We start from the raw sequence: 22981 nt of genomic DNA, 5'->3' as shown, positions 1-22981 counted from the left end.
CTCACTCGCGGAGTTCTGCCAGCGCGAGGAGGAAGGCGGATCCACCTTCTTCTGTAGCCAATCACACGAGCTCGATTTACCCGTATCTGATTGGTTCAATAAACACCCCAGAACACATCTTTCTCTTCATTTGGCTCAGCATTCTCAGCTAGGGTTAAATGTATATTCAGTGTATTCTTATCTACAGTGACGCATCGCTGCCACATACATATTTTTTCCACTTAATTATTTCGTAATATCGAGATGTCGTTAAAATGATATTCTCCTAATAAGGGCGTGTGTTGTATAGTGGTGTGTGTGTGTGTATATGCCTGTGTCCACATTAGAGAATGATTTTAGCCCAAGCCTTTGGTCACATGTTTGAACAGCAGAAGCTCAGAGTAAAATCAGCTCTTCCTCCGCCTGTATCAGTGGCAGAGCCACAGCACAAAGTGTTGACATTTATTAATGTAGCCCATAGTTCATAACAGCCATGGGTCGCTCATGATTCGCCTCAGTTTAACACATTTATTAAACAGAAAGAGGCTTCAGCTTTACTCAGCGGCCGCAGAAACAGGCCAGTGGGTTCATCACACACGTCAATCCATTCCCAGGGTTCTTATTTTGCTTCTTATGTATTAAATATACAGGCCATTAGTTTATGAAACCTTGATCAAGATTAAAATACAATTTATAGAAACGAAATTCACTTTAAAGAAATGATTTCTGCAAAACAACACTCAATAGAAATCACGTCTGACCTCACTCAGTGTCTTCAGACATATTGCGCGTCTTTAGCCGATCTTCCTCATGCCGACGAAAGCGCCCGAGAATTCTTTCATATTTTTCATTGTTGCAGTTTTTTTATCACTTCGTTATTTTGGCTCAGAATTTTGTTTGTTGGAAATATGAACTGAATTTAGAAATTACATTTGAAATTAAAAAACGTTGTGTTTAATAAACAAAATACATTTTTGAAGCGTTTGGAGTGGAGTAGGCTACATGCAAAACGTAGCCCATTTAGATTCATAATTAGGCTATATGTTTAAATATTAGCCTATTATATTATTGTTTTAATTTCATATGTTGATGATGAAAAGTGAGCATGAGGAAGATCGGCTAAAGACGTGATTTCTATTGAGTGTTGTTTTGCAGAAATCATTTCTTTAAAGTGAATTTCGTTTCTATAAATTGTATTTTAATCTTGATCAAGGTTTCATAAACTAATGGCCTGTATATTTAATACATAAGAAGCAAAATAAGAACCCCGGGAATGGATTGACGTGTGTGATGAACCCACTGGCCTGTTTCTGCGGCCGCGGAGTAAAGCTGAAGCCTCTTTCTGTTTAATACATTTCCAGAATATATGTGTTAATCACAGTAGGCCTATAGATAGTTATGATGTTTGTGGCTGCACCGGGGTCTGGCATTACTAGGTTAAAGTTACGCCACTGAGGCGAATCATGAGCGACCCATGGCTGTTATGAACTATGGGCTACATTAATAAATGTCAACACTTTGTGCTGTGGCTCTGCCTCTGATACAGGCGGAGGAAGAGCTGATTTTACTCTGAGCTTCTGCTGTTCAAACATGTGTGATGAGTTATTAGGAGAAAATATATGTACATTTTAACGAGAAAAATATGTTGTTTTAACGACATACGATCTCGATATTACGACATAATTGAGTGGAAAAAATAATATGTATGTGGCAGCGATGCGTCACCGTAGTTATCATCATTTTATTAGTTTATCTTAATGCTGCTAAAAGTAGTATCTGCACTACTGCATCATTTCACCTGTCAACTGATCAGGGGCGACTCCAGAATTATTATTAGTAGTAGTATTAGTATTAAATTATTATTTTTCCTTTAACATGTATTTTAAGGGCATCTCTAAATGATGCACCATTTATCATCTGTAATACACTCGTTTAACCTCTAGATGGCTGTATATCCCTAAACATAAACATGGCTGTGTATTCCCTGTTCGCTGGGTTTTGATTCAGACATAATTAGATAGTTTTCATTTGATTTGGAGATCTATATATTTAGATATTATGAAAGACTACTCTGTGTCAAAGTTGAGTTTTTATATTGATTTGAAGTGTGAGTTTTGTATTAGCCTACAGTCAAATCTGGACACAGAAAGCATTTAGATATTCATACTAGCTGCATATAATAGCTTGATCAGTCACACTATAGTAATCAGAATCAATACTTCAAAATATACAGTCCCTGACAAAAAAATCTTGTCGCTTGTCTACAAATTGACCTGACGCTGAAATATATTTCTAATCAAGATTTTTTTGCAAGAAATGGCTCATTTTAATCCCAACAGCTTTTGTAATAATGTTTCAGTGCAAAACAAAACTGTCAAAAAGTATTCTAATATTCACAGCTTGGTAAAGCCCAATGAGTCCATTTATACAAAGACATAAGTGTTGTCGCCTTGTCATATGAGCTTCACCTGTGACTAATACTGGATCAATCAGGTGTCAGGTGTGTATCAAAAAGAACCCCAGTACACTAGGGCTGCGTCCCAATTCGCCTACTTATACTACGTCCTAAAAGTATGTACTCTTTTTGTGAAGAAAAAGTACATACTTTTGAGTGTGTAGCAGAAGAGTGTGCAAGCTTTGGGACACTTCGTCATCTTTAACTGCCCTGTCAATCATCGCCACAGTTCAAATCCTCCACTTTCAGTTTAATTTCCTACCGTATCGGAGAGAAATGTAGTCGCTCGTTGATCTGCCTTTCGTGGGTCTTTAATGCAGAGACTCCTCTCATGTGTTTGCAAAGTTAATGGCCAAACGTATCATTACAAAAGTTCTCAAAGCTGCTGAAGGAGAAATATAATGTGGATAATATTGAATAAATATATTTTCGTCAGGTTAAATACTGATAATTGCTCACTCAAACCACTTTATCTGATCCTCTCCACTTAACCGTCAGACTCGCGTAACCGTCATGTTTGTAGTTTTTTTAACACTTTTTATCCGCGTTTGTAGTTCTAATCGAATCCTCGTCCATCTCGCAGTGGGTTGTGGGTAATATCAGCCGTTAGAGTGCGCATTGATCTGCACTTCGGATTCTGACCGGAAATAGTAAACCATTCGGGAATCTTTGGAATACTCTTTTCAACACACTACGATTTGGGACATACTAATTCTTTTTTCGAACACTATTTAGTACGGATAGTATGCGAATTGGGACGCAGCCTAGACCTTCACATCAACTGCAGCTAGACTTCTGCAAACATGCCTAAGACTCGAGACCTGGTCATCTGAAGTCCGTGTGTCAACCAGAACAGTTTGTCGGATTCTGTCCCGAAACGGCCTCCATGGTGGAATCAGTGCCCTAAAGAAAAGACGACTGAAAAACCCTGTGGCATTAGCCAAGGCCCACAGCTGCTAAAAGGATGGACGCTGGAAAAGTGGATTTTTCAGATGAATCTTCTGTTGAATTACACCACAGTCGCCGCTAATATTGCAGGAGACCTACTGGAGCCCGCATGGATCCCAGATTCACCCAGAAAACAGTGAAGTTTGGTGGGAAAAAAAATCCTGGTCTGGGGTTAAATCCAGTATTGGGGTGTGTGAGAGATCTGAGGGTGGAAGGCAACATCAATAGTCTAAAATACCAAGAAATCTTAGCTACCGCTTATATTCCCAACCATAAAGAGGCCAAATTCTGCAGCAGGATAGTGCTCCCTCGCACACTTCCATCTCCACATCAAAGTTCCTCAAGGCGAAGAAGATGCTCCAGGATTGGCCAGCCCAGTCACCTGACATGAACATCATTGAGCAGATGTGTGGCAGGATGAAAGAGGAAACCAAAGAGTATTGAAATGATATGAATCCTTGCCAAACCGCATGGATGCTGTCCTTCAAGCTCATGGAAGTCATGCAAGATATTACATCTGGATCTCACAGCACATATTTTTGTAATTGCAGTAAATTTGTTCAATTTCTGTATAGGCGACAAAACTTTTGTCTTGCCAAAATTTGACCTTTCTGTCTTGATTAAATGATAAATCTTTTTTCAGTGAAACTAATTTATTTCAGTGCATTAAACATCATTTGGCAGGGTTTTAGCTTTTCATATGAGCTATTTCTAACACCAATTGATTAATTCAAAGTCAGGTTAATAGCAGTGTTTCTACAAAATAGATAAGCGACAAGACTTGTGTCAGGGACTGTATGATTGAGTGTTAAATACCATGAAATGTGGTCTGAAAAAGTCTTAATCAGAATGGTATTATTGGGTATTAAATGTTTGATTGTAAAGTTTAGCATCAGCTCAGTGGTGGAAGCAGATTATATAATATATAACATTTCAATGCAATTCCAAACCAATCCAATAATGACACAGCAGCTCAAAACTCAGGATGAACACATTTAGTCAGTCTTGAACGTGCTCAGCTTATTCAGAAACCGTGCTTTATTTATTTATTTACTGACATGTATGTGTGCATTAAAAGTATAAATTTGGTAGCGAGAACGATTCTTAGCCAAATGAAGAGAAAGATGTGTTCTGGTGTCTGGAGTGTTTATTGAACCAATCAGATAAGGGTAAATGGAGCGTCAGCGAGCAGCTCGTGTGATTGGCTACAGAAGGTGGACCCGCCTTCCTCCTCGCGCTGGCAATCTTATGAACACTTTCACAAATCTCACCCTGCGCTTGCGACTCTTTAAGGCATCAGTTTACCTTCATACTTCTAAACACATCTCCCGATCACGAGCGTTTGTGTGTGTGAGAGTGCGTGAGTGAGTGTGTGTGTGTGTGTGTGTGTGTGTGTGTGCGGAAGTGATGTCATCAAACATGATTTGATGGATTATGAATGACGCTGGAATAATATGAGCTGATGAATCAAGCACAATGAGAGCAGAACAGCCCATTAAAGGGTTAGTTCAGCCAAAACTGTAAATTGTGTCATTAATGACTGAGCCTCATGTGGTTGGACACCCGTCAGACCTCCGTTCATCTTCAGACACAAATGAAGATATTTTAGTGTAAATCTGATGCTCTGAAAGGCCTCCATTGGCTCAACTTTACACTCTCAAGACCCTTAAAAGACACTAAAGACTAAAGTTACAAAGTCCATCTCACTACAGCGGCTCTACAATAACTTTATGAAGACGAGAATAGTTTCTGTGCGCAAAAAAACCCTAAATAACGACTTATATAATGATGACGATTTCAAAACACGGCCTCATGAAGCTTCGAAGCGTTATGAATCAGTGAGTCGATTCAGCAGTTCAGAGCGTTATGAATCAGTGAGTCGATTCAGCGGTTCAGAGCGTTATGAATCAGTGAGTCGATTCAGTGGTTTGAATCTCCAAATTTCAGCAGTTTGGCGGTTTGACACGCAATCCGAATCATCATTCGGCTCACTGATTCATAACGCTCTGAACCGCTGAATCGACTCACTGATTCATAACGCTCTGAACCGCTGAATCGACTCACTGATTCATAACGCTCTGAACCGCTGAATCGACTCACTGATTCATAACGCTCTGAACCGCTGAATCGACTCACTGATTCATAACGCTCTGAACCGCTGAATCGACTCACTGATTCATAACGCTCTGAACGGAGGTCTGACGGGTGTCCAACCACATGAGGCTCAGTCATTAATGACACAATTTACATGTTTGGGTGAACTAACCCGTTAAGAAAGCAAATGGGGTCAGTTTTGATTCATGTGGTCAGTCAAGCGGAAGCAGAGGTCAAAGGTCAGTCTGATACACATGTCTATGGGTGGATGAGGTCAGAGGTGCTGCATTACTTGGATCTGTGGCTGGTGCTGGAGCCTCGGGGACGGAAGACTGGGCCCGGACCCCTCCAGACCACACCCCAACTGGGACAGCACTGCCACGGGCGGAGGAGGAGGTGGAGGAGGAGGAGGAAGAGGTGGAGGAGGAAGAGGAGGAGGAGGAAGAGGAGGAGGAGGAAGAGGAGGAGGTGGAGGAAGAGGAGGAGGAGGTGGAGGAGGAGGAAGAGGAGGTGGAGGAGGAGGAGGAGGAGGAAGAGGAGGAGGAGGAGGAGGAGGAGGAGGAGGAGGAAGAGGAGGAGGAGGAGGAGGAAGAGGAGGAGGAGGAGGAGGAAGAGGAGGAGGAGGAAGAGGAGGAGGAGGAGGAAGAGGAGGAGGAGGAGGAAGAGGAGGAGGAGGAGGAGGAAGAGGAGGAGGAGGAGGAGGAAGAGGAGGAGGAGGAGGAGGAGGAAGAGGAGGAGGAGGAGGGAGGAGGAGGAGGAGGAAGAGGAGGAGGAGGAAGAGGAGGAGGAAGAGGAGGAAGAGGAGGAGGAGGAAGAGGAGGAGGAAGAGGAGGAGGAGGAAGAGGAGGAGAAGAGGAGGAGGAGGAAGAGGAGGAGGAGGAAGAGGAGGAAGAGGAGGAGGAGGAAGAGGAGGAGGAGGAGGAGGAGGAAGAGGAGGAGAGAAGAGGGGAGGAAGAGGAGGAGGAGGAGGAAGAGGAGGAGGTGGAGGAAGAGGAGGAGGAGGTGGAGGAGGAGGAAGAGGAGGTGGAGGAGGAGGAGGAGGAGGAAGAGGAGGAGGAAGAGAGGAGGAGGAGGAGGAGGAGGAGGAGGAAGAGGAGGAGGAGGAGGAGGAAGAGGAGGAGGAGGAGGAGGAAGAGGAGGAGGAGGAAGAGGAGGAGGAAGAGGAGGAGGAAGAGGAGGAGGAGGAGGAGGAGGAAGAGGAGGAGGAGGAGGAGGAGGAGGAGGAGGAGGAGGAGAGGAGGAGGAGGAAGAGGAGGAGGAAGAGGAGGAAGAGGGAGGAGGAAGAGGAGGAGGAAGAGGAGGAGGGAGGAAGAGGAGGAGGAAGAGGAGGAGGAGGAAGAGGAGGAGGAGGAAGAGGAGGAGGAGGAAGAGGGAGAAGAGGAGGAGGAGGAGGAGGAGGAAGAGGAGGAGGAGGAGGAAGAAGAGGTGGAGGAAGAGGAGGAGGAGGAGGAGGTGGAGGAGGAGGAAGAGGAGGTGGAGGAGGAGGAGGAGGAGGAAGAGGAGGAGGAGGAGGAGGAGGAAGAGGAGGATGAGGAAGAGGAGGAGGAAGAGGAGGAGAAGAGGAGGAGGAGGAAGAGGAGGAGGAGGAAGAGGAGGAGGAGGAAGAGGAGGAGGAGGAGGAAGAGGAGGAGGAAGAGGAGGAAGAGGAGGAGGAGGAGGAGGAAGAGGAGGAGGAAGAGGAGGAGGAGAGGAGGAGGAGGAGGAAGAGGAGGAGGAGGAAGAGGAGGAAGAGGAGGGAGGAGGAGGAGGAGGAAGGAGGAGGAGGAGGAAGAGGAGGAGGAGGAGGAGGAGGAGAGGAGGAGGAGGAGGAAGAGGAGGAGGAGGAGGAGGAGGAAGAGGAGGAGGAGGAAGAGGAGGAGGAAGAGAGGAGGAGGAGGAGGAGGAGAGGAGGAGGAGGAAGAGGAGGAGGAGGAAGAGGAGGAAGAGGAGGAGGAGGAAGAGGAGGAGGGAAGGAGGAGGAAGAGGAGAGCGAGGAGGACGGAAGAGGCGGAGGAAGAAGTGGCGTCGCCATCAGGTTAATCACATGACAAATGGTCAACCAACATGATCAACTTCTGCTCTATGCTGAGATTAGTATGACTCTACACATCTGCTCATTAGTGTGTACTGGTGGTGTTAGTGTGTGTTAGAGGAGAGGAGGCGGAGCCTGAGTGTACCTGTGGCCTGAGGGGTCATGAAGCCGCCCGCCAGGTTGATGAGGGCCGTCTGAGGAGCGGTCAAGCCCTGCTCGGGGTCAGCCTGAGAGCGGAAACACTGACCATCACAACAGCACAGGGGGAAACGCTACACTCTCAACTCAATATAATAATCAAGCGTTCGGTACGGCCTTCACCCTTCAATACGCGCCTGTGAATTGCGGTTTTTCAGCTTTGCATTGAATTAATTATTTTTCTACATATTCTATCATTTTCCTCCATCCCAACATACTGAACAACACACACATTCACATCACAGGTCAGTGGTGGAGTTATACTCGCAGAACACTAGAGTTATTCACAATCACCAAAGCTCATTATTGGCATGTGTTTTAAAGCCGTGCCGGCTCATTCACGTGTTTATGCGCGGTTTTAACATGAGCTGAGCGCGCGCACTAAACGCCTGTCAGACATGTGATTACTGGACTGAGTCGTTACTGTGCTAATACTGTCAAATACTGTTACGCTAAAGAGTGAAGTGAACGGTGTTTATGCTGCTCTGTTGCGGTGCAATATACAGTCATGACCTTTGGCCTTCGAAACGCCCCTGCCACCGTTCAGAGGCTCATCAATGGCGTTCTTGAGGGTGTGCCCAATTGCGGAGCCTATTTGGATGATTTGGTGATTTATAGCGCCACCTGGTCTTCGCATATGACCCACCTTTCAACGGTATTCCGCAGGCTGTCGGGAGCTAATTTACCCATTAGCCTGGCTAAGTGTGAGTTCGGCCAGGCTCCTGTGGTGTATCTGGGTAAAGTGGTTGGCCGTGGGCAGGTGCGTCCTGTCCTGTCCAGTCTAAAGCTGAGGCGGTTTTGAATTATCCTCCTCCAACCACTCGTCGCGAGCTCCGTCGCTTTCTAGGCATGGTAGGTTACTACCGGTCATTTTGCAAGAATTTTTAAACTTTTGCCTCGCCCCTTACAGATTTGCTCAGTTGGAAAGTGATCTACAACTGGACTACACGAAGTCAAGCTGCTGTCGAGGCGGTTAAAGCTCTGCTGACTACTGCACCTGTGTTGGCCGCTCCTGATTTTCCCAGCCTTTTTCCATCGCTGTTGATGCGAGTGACTTGGGAGCAGGAGCTGTTCTCTTGCAACATGACGGATGGTCTTGAACACCCGTCTGTTTCTTTTCGTGCAAATGTAACCGTCATCAGCGTGCTTCTTCGACCATAGAAAAGGAAGCCCTTGCTCTTGTGCTCGCCGTCCAGCATTTCGAGGTTTATGCCGGAGGTGCTGCATGCCCGGTGGTGGTTTATACAGATCACAACCCTTTGGTTAATGCGCTGGAGTTTGATTCTTCAAGGTTACAGCTTGGAGATTAGACACATTCGAGGACGTGATAATGTAGTTGCAGATGCATTGTCTCGTGCTTGAGGGGAACATCCTTGCAAATAAATTGTGGGATTTATATATAAAATGTACTGTTTGCACATTAATATATATACTTTTTCCCTTTGTTTCAGTTGAATTTTACAATGGTTTGTAAAAATTGTGCCCTGTTTGATGTCCGGAAGTCTCTCACTCGAAAGCTCTGTGGGAGGCACGCTCGTACATCTCGCTATGTTCCTGGAAGGGGATGAATTATTGTCCTAGTTTATGAGTAATTTTGAGAGCTGGTGGGATTTTGGTGGTGGGTTTCATGTTTTTATCTTATCGGTAGTTTAGTGTAGCAGCTAGCGGAACCGGAAGACTCACAATGAACTTGTCTTTTGTTTTGGACGGGAGGTAGGCAACTTTCAACTTTCTTTGCAGACGTGTGTAGTCAGGGTTGTTTCTTTTGTTATTTTTCCCACCATGCTCTGTTTGTCAAACTTTATCTTTTATTAAATTACTTTGTTGCACCGTCATTTCGTCTCTATGGTCTCTTTATATGTTATGTTATGCCATTCTCTTGTTTATTTATGGTGACGTAACAAATACACACAAGGTTAATATAAACACAGTCGGTTATGTCTAAAGTGAGAGTAGAATCGGTGTGTGTGTATATTAGATGTGTGCAGGTCTTTAATTGACAGCGGCGCAGCCTATAGTGAACACGCTGTCCTTAAAGGGACAGTTCACCTATAAAATAATGTCATTATTTACTCACTCTAATGTTGTTCGAAACCTGTATTAATTTCTCGATGACAGAATTTTCATTTTTGAGTGAACTATCCCTTTAATGTTAATACAACAACAACAGTCAAGAGCAGTGAGGGATTTTCTCTTTGTCTTAAGAACTTTAATACAAGAGCTTTAATAAGAATAATGTATATTTTATAGTGAAGTCTGTAGTGTTTTATTTTTACATTTATTCATTCAATTTCATACTTAAATGCTGCTGTACAGCTCTGAGCTGCCAGTGTAAATCTATATATATTTATTTTATATTTTACAATACACTAGGAATGTGTTCAAGGGTTTTTTTAAAGTAAAGTTTTAAGTTTAAGTAAGGTTTTTCAATTCTTTTAAGTAAAATAAAGAAAGAGTATTGCAATAAAACAATAGTCTTTTTTCTCTTTAACCTCTTGCGGTTCCTGTCGCCTAAGAATAGAATAACAAAAAACTGATGTGACAAGCCATCAGAACCGAACCGAACCGAAGTTATAAACCGAGGTGTGTATTGAACCGTGGACTAACTGTAGTGTTGCATCCCTAGTCCACTCGACACTAATCTGTGTATCTGTGGTCCTACAGGAGCGCTAGAGCGTGTGCGGTGCGGCTCACCGGCTCCCCCTGCTGCTGGGGGCTGGAAGTGGCCGACTGGCTGCTCTGCTGCGGGGAGAACTGGGACAGCTGCTGCTGCGGCTGCTGGGAGAACTGGGACTGCGGGAGAGAGTTGAAGATCAGCGGGCCGGTCGGGAGCTGGGGACAGACAGACAGCACACATGAGGGACTGAGCATCTCCACCACAGCATGACTGTATCCGGCCGGAGAAGCACCTGGAGCAGGTTGAGCGGCCGCAGTCCTGGGCTGCTGCTCAGGCCAAAAGGCCCTCCTGTGGGGACAACACCAACATCTTCACACCTGCCCCTGAACACTCGTAAAGCTCAACAGAAGAGAAGCACAGAGCTGTACCTGCTGGGGCCGCCGGCTGCATGGCAGGAAGAGCTCCGGAGGGCAGAAGCCCACACGCCAGAGTCCCAGGACTACAGCCCAGCATCGGGGAAGAGCCGCTCATCAGGGTCTGTGGACTGCTGTGTGTGAGAAGACCAGGGTCAGGCAGAGGCTCAGCCGGGTGCGCAATTGACCTATCGTAAGCCCCGCCCCCCTTAGTTACTGTTGCTAACTCGGACAAACAAACCGAGTTGCTATATCTTACAATGACAGCTGTCAGTGTGAAAACCTTATCCAGAGATGTGTTTGGACACAGAATGTGCGTATATCCCGTCTGAATGATGGCCAAACTTTACTGATGGTTTATCAAGTTTATTATGTCTTTTTTACTCCAAAAAATCATCGTAAGAGCTGAACAAACAAAGCAAAAGAAGTGCGCATTATCGTCTCATTCACAAACTCTCTCTCTCCGTTGCATTACCATTAACATCCACAGCAAATTACACAAAAACACTCAAACAACTAACAGTAAACAAACATACACACAGAGCTTATGACTTTTCGGGGGTGCAGTTAAAGGGTTAGTTCAGCCAAAACTGTAAATTCTGTCATTAATTCCTCACCCTCATGTGGTTGGACACCCGTCAGTCCTCCGTTCATCTTCAGACACAAATGAAGATATTTTAGTGTAAATCTGATGCTGAGAAAGGCTTCAGATAGGCCTCCATTGGCATTCAGTACATTTACACTCACAAGACCCATAAAAGGCTCTAAAAACGCCGTTACAAAGTCCATCTCACCACAGTGACTCTACAATAATTTTACGATGCGACGACAATAGTTTTTGTGCGCAAAAAAAAAATCTAAATAACGCCTTTATCCAGCTTGTTCTTGTCTTCCGTGTGTGTCTCCACGACGCATGCGTGAGAATATGAGCAGATCCGGCGTTCGGGAATCCATGAAATACACACTTTAGCCCCATTTTGAGCTCTACAGCGAGACCTAAAGCACGATCAGTGATGAATTCAACAGCTGAGACACGCGCGTCTTCCTCTGCTCGTGAACAAATCTCTTCTGGGTCATGTGTCCGAACGCCGGATCTGCTCATATTCTCGCGCATGCGTCGCGGAGACACACACGGAAGACAAGAACAAGCTGGATAAAGGTGTTATTTTGATTTTTTTTGCGCACAAAAACTATTGTCGTCGCATCGTATAATTATTGTAGAGTCACTGTGGTGAGATGGACTTTGTAACGGCGTTTTTAGTGCCTTTTATGGGTCTTGTGAGTGTAAATGTACTGAATGCCAATGGAGGCCTATCTGAAGCCTTTCTCAGCATCAGCTTTACACTAAAATATCTTCATTTGTGTCTGAAGATGAACGGAGGTCTGACGGGTGTCCAACCACATGAGGCTCAGTCATTAATGACACAATTTACATTTTTGGGTGAACTAACCCTTTAAGACTTTTTAAGGCCTAAAATTTACATTTTGAAATTCTAGACTTTTTTAGACCCCGTGGAAACCCTGGAAGAAGGACACTCGACTCTAAGCCCCGTCACACTGCCGGATCTGAGCTGTCAGTCACTCACCACACTGGGCCGACCACATTGATGAAGTTCAGGCCTGCAGGGCTGGTCATGACCTGTGATGATGTGGAGCTGGAGGTGGGCAGGGGGATGGTCATGACGGGCAGTGCCATCTGCTGCTGGGCGAACGGGGTCATCAGGGTGGGCTGCTGTGGAAGGGCGGGGTCCTGAGGGGTGGGCGTCACTGAGGGCGTGGCACTCTGAACATCAGCAGGGTGTGGCGTGGAGCACGGCGTGTGGGTGGGTGTGGGTGTGGAGGGCTTGGGAGTTCCTGATCCTGATGATAATCGGAGGAAAACGATCAGAGGAAAACAGGGAAACGATTAATAAACACAAATCTGCTGTGAGAAGTGGGAGGGACACAGGGCCGGCCCGTGGCATAGGCGGAATAGGCAAATGCTAGGGGCGCCACTCATCCATAGGGGCGACAAAATGTATTACTGATACTATTCATTCATATTAAAGGGTTAGTTCAGCCAAAACTGTAAATTGTGTGATTAATGACTGAGCCTCATGTGGTTGGACACCCGTCAGACCTCCGTTCATCTTCAGACACAAATGAAGATATTTTAGTGTAAATCTGATGCTCTGAAAGGCCTCCATTGGCTCAACTTTACACTCTCAAGACCCTTAAAAGACACTAAAGACTAAAGTTACAAAGTCCATCTCACTACAGCGGCTCTACAATAACTTTATGAAGAGACGAGAATAGTTTCTGTGTGCAAAAAAACCCTAAATAACGACTTATATAGTGATGACGATTTCAAAACACGGCCTCATGAAGCTTCAGAGCGTTATGAATCAGTGAGTCGATTCATGATTCAGATCGCGTGTCAAACCGCCAAACTGCTGAAATTTGGCGATCCAAACTGCTGAATCGACTCACTGATTCATAATGCTCCAAACTGCTGAATCGACTCACTGATTCATAATGCTCCGAACCGCTGAATCGACTCACTGATTCATAATGCTCCAAACTGCTGAATCGACTCACTGATTCATAACGCTCCGAACCGCTGAATTGACTCACTGATTCATAATGCTCCGAACCGCTGAATCGACTCACTGATTCATAATGCTCCGAACCGCTGAATCGACTCACTGATTCATAACGCTCCGAACCACTGAATCAGTCAACGCTCCGAACCACTGAATCGACTCACTGATTCATAACGCTTCGAAGCTTCATGAGGCCGTGTTTTGAAATCGTCATCACTATATAAGTCGTTATTTAGGGTTTTTTTGTGCACAGAAACTATTCTCGTCTTCATAAAGTTATTGTAGAGCCGCTGTAGTGAGATGGACTTTGTAACTTTAGTCTTTAGTGTCTTTTAAGGGTCTTGAGAGTGTAAAGTTGAGCCAATGGAGGCCTTTCAGAGCATCAGATTTACACTAAAATATCTTCATTTGTGTCTGAAGATGAACGGAGGTCTGACGGGTGTCCAACCACATGAGGCTCAGTCATTAATGACACAATTTACAGTTTTGGGTGAACTAACCCTTTAATTTGAAATATTACCAAATAAAGCGTAAAAAACGTAACTTAGTCCCCGCCTCTTCCCGGTCCGCCTCTTCAATCTCCCCCCGCCGATCTACTTGAAGTGCGTCAGAAATACAACGCGCGATCGGTTTATCGTTAGGGGAATTTGTTGTGTTGCGTCGCCTCTTGCCACAGACAGGATTGCTTTCATTTTTTAGGGTGCTTGGCCGTTCGCGCCAGGTGTTGGTGTAAGTTGCCTGATTATTTATGACGGATGGCCGAATTATAGTGTCAAAAAAGACAGAAGCCCTCTGATGCAGGGAAGATAAGGGATACACGGTTCTTCTAACTTAGTATTTGTGTTTTGTTTCTAGTCTAAATATCTACAAATTCTTAAATCAGGGTGCATTTACTAGATAAGTAAAATGACAGAAGATATTTTTCTTGTTTTCTTGAAAATAAAATCAAAATGAAGGGAGTTTTTGCTTAAAACAAGCAAAATTATCTGCCAATGGAGTGAGAAAAATAATCTTGTTTCTGTCCCAAACAGTGTCCCTAATTATCTGTGCAAAAACACACTTCATTTTGATTTTATTTTCAAGAAAACAAGAAAAATATCTTCTGTCATTTTACTTATCTAGTAAATGCACCTTGATTTAAGAATTTTTAGATATTTGAACTGGAAAAAAGAAAAAGATTCTTGTTTAAATAAGAAGAGCATTTTTTGCAGTGTAAAGACAGAAGTAAAGTGATGTAGGCAAATTAATGAACAGTTTATTTAATTGCATAGTAGTAAAATACTAATGTTTGCTAATTAATTCCAGTTATTTTTACCTTAAACTTTATGCAAGCAGCTGTTCTGGGTTCTCCAGAGGCCACAGCCAGTGTGATTTTGTAAAAAATAAATAATATAAAAATATTAAACGCATGTAATATCACTTTTGTAATAACCTAATGTTTTAACTCTGAAGTTGTGCAGTTTTAAGGGAGTGTATATCAATTTTAAAATGTATTTGCCCAAATTAGTAATGATATTTATATACAGGTTTATTTAACCCTCAGAGCCCGACGGCATCGCCCACGACGTCACACGGCACCTCCGATAAATATCTATATTATTTCATGAAACTTTTATCGATTTTCTTACCGTTTTTTCCAGCAGAAAGCTAACGAGCTAGCCATCACGGGGGTGTCTTTGTAGCATTTACAGAAGGTTTTCTATCCAGCCTGGAACATGTGCAACTTTTTGGAGTTGTTCAGCAATAAATCAAAACGCTTACATCCAAGATATATCCACTTGATGTCCATAATTTATACATTTTCCGTCATTTTTGCCGCTAGCGCGATGCTAGCTGCCATTTTGGATGAGGGTTTGACCAATGACAGGCTGATCCGTCATCCACGTTGGTGTGCGTCATTACGCATGAACCACAGCTCTTTTATTGTGGAGAGAGAGAGACGCACGGCTAGTGTTGAGGAGAGAGAGAGAGAGACGCACGGCTAGTGTTGAGGATAGAGAGAGAGAGAGAGAGACGCGCTGCAGTTTTTAGTAGTTTTGTGGAGAAAGTTTGAGGAAAAAGTTTGAGGAGAAAGTTTGAGGAGAAGTTCCTGATAGGAACTGTTTTGAGGCTTGGCACCAGTAAATATCCAAAGAGGCCAAAAGCGCCTCTTTTTTTGGAAAAATGTAAATAGTTTTGGTTCTGTATAAGTTATCATGTTTATTCCTGAGTTCCAGGACTCTAAAGACTTGAACAAACTGTTTTCCAGAGGAAATATGCTTAGCTTTTATTTATTTGTGTGTGTTTTCAATAAATATTTGAGTGATTCAATTTCCGTTTTATGTTTTCATTTGTCTTTATGGTCCCATAACTTATTTTACATTCAGGTGACATCAATGCAACACAAATATACTGACAGAGCAACTTGTCTTGAAAAAAAAGAGGTGTGTCAATTGTCTGTGCACAACAGGGTTGCTGTTTTACAAGCTTTTTTAGTAAATAACACCAGGCGGAAAATTAATTGTAAAAATACCCTTAGGTCTTAAAGGGTTAAAATAGCAAAATTTTATGTCAAATTCACATTAAACATCTACATTTCTGTTTATTTCCTGGTGAAAACATGAATGCTCATAGTTTAGTGGAGTATTGCTGTCATCTACTGGAAAACAAACACTTTTGCTAGTTCTCAATGAATAGTTTGTGCATGAATGCTAGATGCACTCTTGCTCTTTGTATTTAGGCTGTTATGCAATTTTTGTATAGTTTGACTATCATCAGGCTTCAATAAATAATAATAATAATAATATCATGAACGTAATTACGGGGTAGAATGGACTGGACATCATATAAAACAACAACAATAAAAAAATAAATAAAACATCAATGCATTACAAAAATAAAACAGTACGAGTTTTTCCAAAGACTGATAGTGTAGTGACCTAAACCTTGACACAAGGGGCACCAAGTAAGATCTTGCCATGGGCAGTAAACTGGTCAGGGCCGGCCCTGGAGGGAAACTCACTCTGCATGGGCGAGAGGGCAGCAGGGGACAGCAGGCTGAGCTCCATCGAGTGTTTCCGGGAGAGAGACTGACTCTTGGAGGGTGGAGGAGTCGGGCACTTGAGATGACCACTGGAGGCCTGTGTGCTGTACGGGTTTCCTGAAACACACACACATGACGGTCAGAAGAGAGAGAGATCCCTGACCCTCCTCAATCTCCACACGGGCTCTTGAGGAGGCTCACACGCCTAACACGAGAATGAACACGCCTAACACGAGAATGAACACGGCTAACACGAGAATGAACACGCCTAACACGAGAATGAACACGGCTAACACGAGAATGAACACGGCTAACACGAGAATGAACACGCCTAACACGAGAATGAACACGGCTAACACGAGAATGAACACGGCTAACACGAGAATGAACACGCCTAACACGAGAATGAACACGCCTAACACGAGAATGAACACGCCTAACACGAGAATGAACACGCCTAACACGAGAATGAACACGCCTAACACGAGAATGAACACGGCTAACACGAGAATGAACACGCCTAACACGAGAATGAACACGGCTAACACGAGAATGAACACGCCTAACACGAGAATGAACACGCCTAACACGAGAATGAACACGCCTAACACGAGATTGAACACGGCTAACACGAGAATGAACACGCCTAACACGAGAATGAACATACCTAACACGAGAATGAACACGGCTAACACGAGAATGAACACGGCTAACACGAGAATGAACACGGCTAACACGAGAATGAACACGCCTAACACGAGAATGAACACGCCTAACACGAGAATGAACACGGCTAACACGGCTAACACGAGAATGAACACGCCTAACACGAGAATGAACACGCCTAACACGAGAATGAACACGGCTAACACGAGAATGAATACGGCTAACACGAGAATGAACACGCCTAACACGAGGATGAACACGGCTAACACGAGGATGAACACGCCTAACACGAGAATGAACACGCCTAACACGAGAATGAACACGGCCAACAAGAGAATGAACACGCCTAACACGAGAATGAACACGCCTAACACGAGAATGAACACGGCTAACACGAGAATGAACACACCTAACACGAGAATGAACACGGCTAACACGAGAATGAACACGCCTAACACGAGAATGAACACGCCTAACACGAGAATGAACACGGCTAACACGAGAATGAACACGCCTAACACGAGAATGAACACGGCTAACACGGCTAACACGAGAATGAACACGCCTAACACGAGAATGAACACGCCTAACACGAGAATGAACACGCCTAACACGAGAATGAAAACGCCTAACACTAGAATGAACACGCCTAACACAAGAATGAACACGCCTAACACGAGGATGAACACGCCTAACACGAGAATGAACACGGCTAACACGAGAATGAACACGCCTAACACGAGAATGAACACGCCTAACACGAGAATGAACATACCTAACACGAGAATGAACACGCCTAACACGAGAATGAACACGCCTAACACGAGGATGAACACGGCTAACACGAGAATGAACACGGCTAACACGAGGATGAACACGCCTAACACGAGGATGAACACGGCTAACACGAGAATGAACATACCTAACACGAGAATGAACACGGCTAACACGAGAATGAACACGCCTAACACGAGAATGAACACGGCTAACACGAGAATGAACACGCCTAACACGAGAATGAACACGGCTAACACGAGAATGAACACGCCTAACACGAGAATGAACACGCCTAACACGAGAATGAACACGGCTAACACGAGAATGAACACGCCTAACACGAGAATGAACACGGCTAACACGAGAATGAACACGCCTAACACGAGAATGAACACGGCTAACACGAGAATGAACACGGCTAACACGAGAATGAACACGCCTAACACGAGAATGAACACGGCTAACACGAGAATGAACACGGCTAACACGAGAATGAACACGCCTAACACGAGAATGAACACGGCTAACACGAGAATGACACGGCCAACACGAGAATGAACACGGCTAACACGAGAATGAACACGGCCAACAAGAGAATGAACACGGCTAACACGAGAATGAACACGGCTAACACGAGAATGAACACGGCCAACAAGAGAATGAACACGCCTAACACGAGAATGAACACGGCTAACACGAGAATGAACACGCCTAACACGAGAATGAACACGCCTAACACGAGAATGAACACGCCTAACACGAGAATGAACATACCTAACACGAGAATGAACACGGCTAACACGAGAATGAACACGGCTAACATGAGAATGAACACGCCTAACAAGAGAATGAACACAGCTAACACGGCTAACACGAGAATGAACACGCCTAACACGAGAATGAACACGCCTAACACGAGAATGAACACGGCTAACACGAGAATGAACACGGCTAACACGAGAATGAACACGGCTAACACGAGAATGAACACGGCTAACACGAGAATGAACACGGCTAACACGAGAATGAACACGCCTAACACAAGAATGAACACGCCTAACACGAGAATGAACACGCCTAACACGAGAATGAACACGGCTAACACGAGGATGAACACGGCTAACACGAGAATGAACACGCCTAACACGAGAATGAACACGCCTAACACGAGAATGAACATACCTAACACGAGAATGAACACGCCTAACACGAGAATGAACACGCCTAACACGAGGATGAACACGGCTAACACGAGAATGAACACGGCTAACACGAGGATGAACACGCCTAACACGAGGATGAACACGGCTAACACGAGAATGAACATACCTAACACGAGAATGAACACGGCTAACACGAGAATGAACACGCCTAACACGAGAATGAACACGGCTAACACGAGAATGAACACGCCTAACACGAGAATGAACACGGCTAACACGAGAATGAACACGCCTAACACGAGAATGAACACGCCTAACACGAGAATGAACACGGCTAACACGAGAATGAACACGCCTAACACGAGAATGAACACGGCTAACACGAGAATGAACACGCCTAACACGAGAATGAACACGGCTAACACGAGAATGAACACGGCTAACACGAGAATGAACACGCCTAACACGAGAATGAACACGGCTAACACGAGAATGAACACGGCTAACACGAGAATGAACACGCCTAACACGAGAATGAACACGGCTAACACGAGAATGACACGGCCAACACGAGAATGAACACGGCTAACACGAGAATGAACACGGCCAACAAGAGAATGAACACGGCTAACACGAGAATGAACACGGCTAACACGAGAATGAACACGGCCAACAAGAGAATGAACACGCCTAACACGAGAATGAACACGGCTAACACGAGAATGAACACGCCTAACACGAGAATGAACACGCCTAACACGAGAATGAACATACCTAACACGAGAATGAACACGGCTAACACGAGAATGAACACGGCTAACATGAGAATGAACACGCCTAACAAGAGAATGAACACAGCTAACACGGCTAACACGAGAATGAACACGCCTAACACGAGAATGAACACGCCTAACACGAGAATGAACACGGCTAACACGAGAATGAACACGGCTAACACGAGAATGAACACGGCTAACACGAGAATGAACACGGCTAACACGAGAATGAACACGGCTAACACGAGAATGAACACGCCTAACACAAGAATGAACACGCCTAACACGAGAATGAACACGCCTAACACGAGAATGAACACGGCTAACACGAGGATGAACACGCCTAACACGAGAATGAACACGCCTAACACGAGAATGAACACGGCCAACAAGAGAATGAACACGCCTAACACGAGAATGAACACGCCTAACACGAGAATGAACACGCCTAACACGAGAATGAACACGGCTAACACGAGAATGAAAACGCCTAACACGAGAATGAACACGGCTAACACGAGAATGAACACGGCTAACACGAGAATGAACACGCCTAACACGAGAATGAACACGCCTAACACGAGAATGAACACGCCTAACACGAGAATGAACACGGCTAACACGAGAATGAACACGGCTAACACGAGAATGAACACGCCTAACACGAGAATGAACACGGCTAACACGGCTAACACGAGAATGAACACGCCTAACACGAGAATGAACACGCCTAACACGAGAATGAACACGCCTAACACGAGAATGAACACGGCTAACACGAGAATGAACACGCCTAACACGAGAATGAACACGGCTAACACGAGAATGACACGGCCAACACGAGAATGAACACGGCTAACACGAGAATGAACACGGCCAACAAGAGAATGAACACGCCTAACACGAGAATGAACACGCCTAACACGAGAATGAACACGGCTAACACGAGAATGAACACGGCTAACACGAGAATGAACACGCCTAACACGAGAATGAACACGGCTAACACGAGAATGAACACGCCTAACACGAGAATGAACACGCCTAACACGAGAATGAACACGGCTAACACGAGAATGAACACGCCTAACACGAGAATGAACACGGCTAACACGAGAATGACACGGCCAACACGAGAATGAACACGGCTAACACGAGAATGAACACGGCCAACAAGAGAATGAACACGCCTAACACGAGAATGAACACGCCTAACACGAGAATGAACACGCCTAACACGAGAATGAACACGGCTAACACGAGAATGAACACGCCTAACACGAGAATGAACACGGCTAACACGAGAATGACACGGCCAACACGAGAATGAACACGGCTAACACGAGAATGAACACGGCCAACAAGAGAATGAACACGCCTAACACGAGAATGAACACGGCTAACACGAGAATGAACACGCCTAACACGAGAATGAACACGCCTAACACGAGAATGAACATACCTAACACGAGAATGAACACGGCTAACACGAGAATGAACACGCCTAACACGAGAATGAACACGGCTAACACGAGAATGAACACGGCTAACACGGCTAACACGAGAATGAACACGCCTAACACGAGAATGAACACGCCTAACACGAGAATGAACACGCCTAACACGAGAATGAACACGGCTAACACGGCTAACACGAGAATGAACACGGCTAACACGAGAATGAACACGGCTAACACGAGAATGAACACGCCTAACACAAGAATGAACACGCCTAACACGAGAATGAACACGCCTAACACGAGAATGAACACGGCTAACACGAGGATGAACACGCCTAACACGAGAATGAACACGCCTAACACGAGAATGAACACGGCCAACAAGAGAATGAACACGCCTAACACGAGAATGAACACGCCTAACACGAGAATGAACACGGCTAACACGAGAATGAACACGCCTAACACGAGAATGAACACGGCTAACACGAGAATGAACACGCCTAACACGAGAATGAACACGCCTAACACGAGAATGAACATACCTAACACGAGAATGAACACGGCTAACACGAGAATGAACACGCCTAACACGAGAATGAACACGGCTAACACGAGAATGAACACGGCTAACACGGCTAACACGAGAATGAACACGCCTAACACGAGAATGAACACGCCTAACACGAGAATGAACACGCCTAACACGAGAATGAACACGGCTAACACGGCTAACACGAGAATGAACACGGCTAACACGAGAATGAACACGGCTAACACGAGAATGAACACGCCTAACACAAGAATGAACACGCCTAACACGAGAATGAACACGCCTAACACGAGAATGAACACGGCTAACACGAGGATGAACACGCCTAACACGAGAATGAACACGCCTAACACGAGAATGAACACGGCCAACAAGAGAATGAACACGCCTAACACGAGAATGAACACGCCTAACACGAGAATGAACACGCCTAACACGAGAATGAACATACCTAACACGAGAATGAACACGGCTAACACGAGAATGAACACGGCTAACACGAGAATGAACACGCCTAACACGAGAATGAACACGGCTAACACGGCTAACACGAGAATGAACACGCCTAACACGAGAATGAACACGCCTAACACGAGAATGAACACGGCTAACACGAGAATGAACACGCCTAACACGAGGATGAACACGGCTAACACGAGGATGAACACGCCTAACACGAGAATGAACACCCCTAACACGAGAATGAACACGGCCAACAAGAGAATGAACACGCCTAACACGAGAATGAACACGCCTAACACGAGAATGAACACGCCTAACACGAGAATGAACATACCTAACACGAGAATGAAAACGGCTAACACGAGAATGAACACGGCTAACACGAGAATGAACACGCCTAACACGAGAATGAACACGGCTAACACGGCTAACACGAGAATGAACACGCCTAACACGAGAATGAACACGCCTAACACGAGAATGAACACGGCTAACACGAGAATGAACACGCCTAACACGAGGATGAACACGGCTAACACGAGGATGAACACGCCTAACACGAGAATGAACACCCCTAACACGAGAATGAACACGGCCAACAAGAGAATGAACACGCCTAACACGAGAATGAACACGCCTAACACGAGAATGAACACGCCTAACACGAGAATGAACACGGCTAACACGAGAATGAACACGGCTAACACGAGAATGAACACGCCTAACACGAGAATGAACACGCCTAACACGAGAATGAACACGGCTAACACGAGAATGAACACGCCTAACACGAGAATGAACACGC

At 44.9% G+C, this 22981-nt stretch overlaps 1 protein-coding gene across 4 annotated transcripts in view; it reads right to left on the bottom strand.

The window, feature by feature from the left end:
* Window positions 1-22981, bottom strand: part of supt20 (SPT20 homolog, SAGA complex component) — a 60589-nt gene that overhangs the window by 5666 nt on the left and 31942 nt on the right. For 2 of the 4 annotated variants that reach the window (XM_079804347.1, XM_079804346.1), the window contains exons 17-23: window positions 16299-16436; window positions 12302-12575; window positions 10731-10849; window positions 10595-10650; window positions 10380-10517; window positions 7633-7714; window positions 5769-5851 (exon numbers count right to left, since the gene is read on the bottom strand). In XM_079804347.1, coding sequence (XP_079660473.1) covers window positions 5769-5851; window positions 7633-7714; window positions 10380-10517; window positions 10595-10650; window positions 10731-10849; window positions 12302-12575; window positions 16299-16436 — 890 coding nt within the window. The remainder of the gene's footprint in view (window positions 1-5768; window positions 5852-7632; window positions 7715-10379; window positions 10518-10594; window positions 10651-10730; window positions 10850-12301; window positions 12576-16298; window positions 16437-22981) is intronic. The other 2 variants (XM_079804348.1, XM_079804349.1) reach the window with 2 other exon arrangements.

This window comes from Gobio gobio (genome assembly GCF_949357685.1).
Source record: "Gobio gobio genome assembly, chromosome: 22".
In the NCBI taxonomy this organism is placed as follows: Eukaryota; Metazoa; Chordata; class Actinopteri; order Cypriniformes; family Gobionidae; genus Gobio; species Gobio gobio.
The sequence above is the reverse complement of the archived record's forward strand: the minus strand, read 5'-3'. Positions and strand labels throughout refer to the sequence as shown.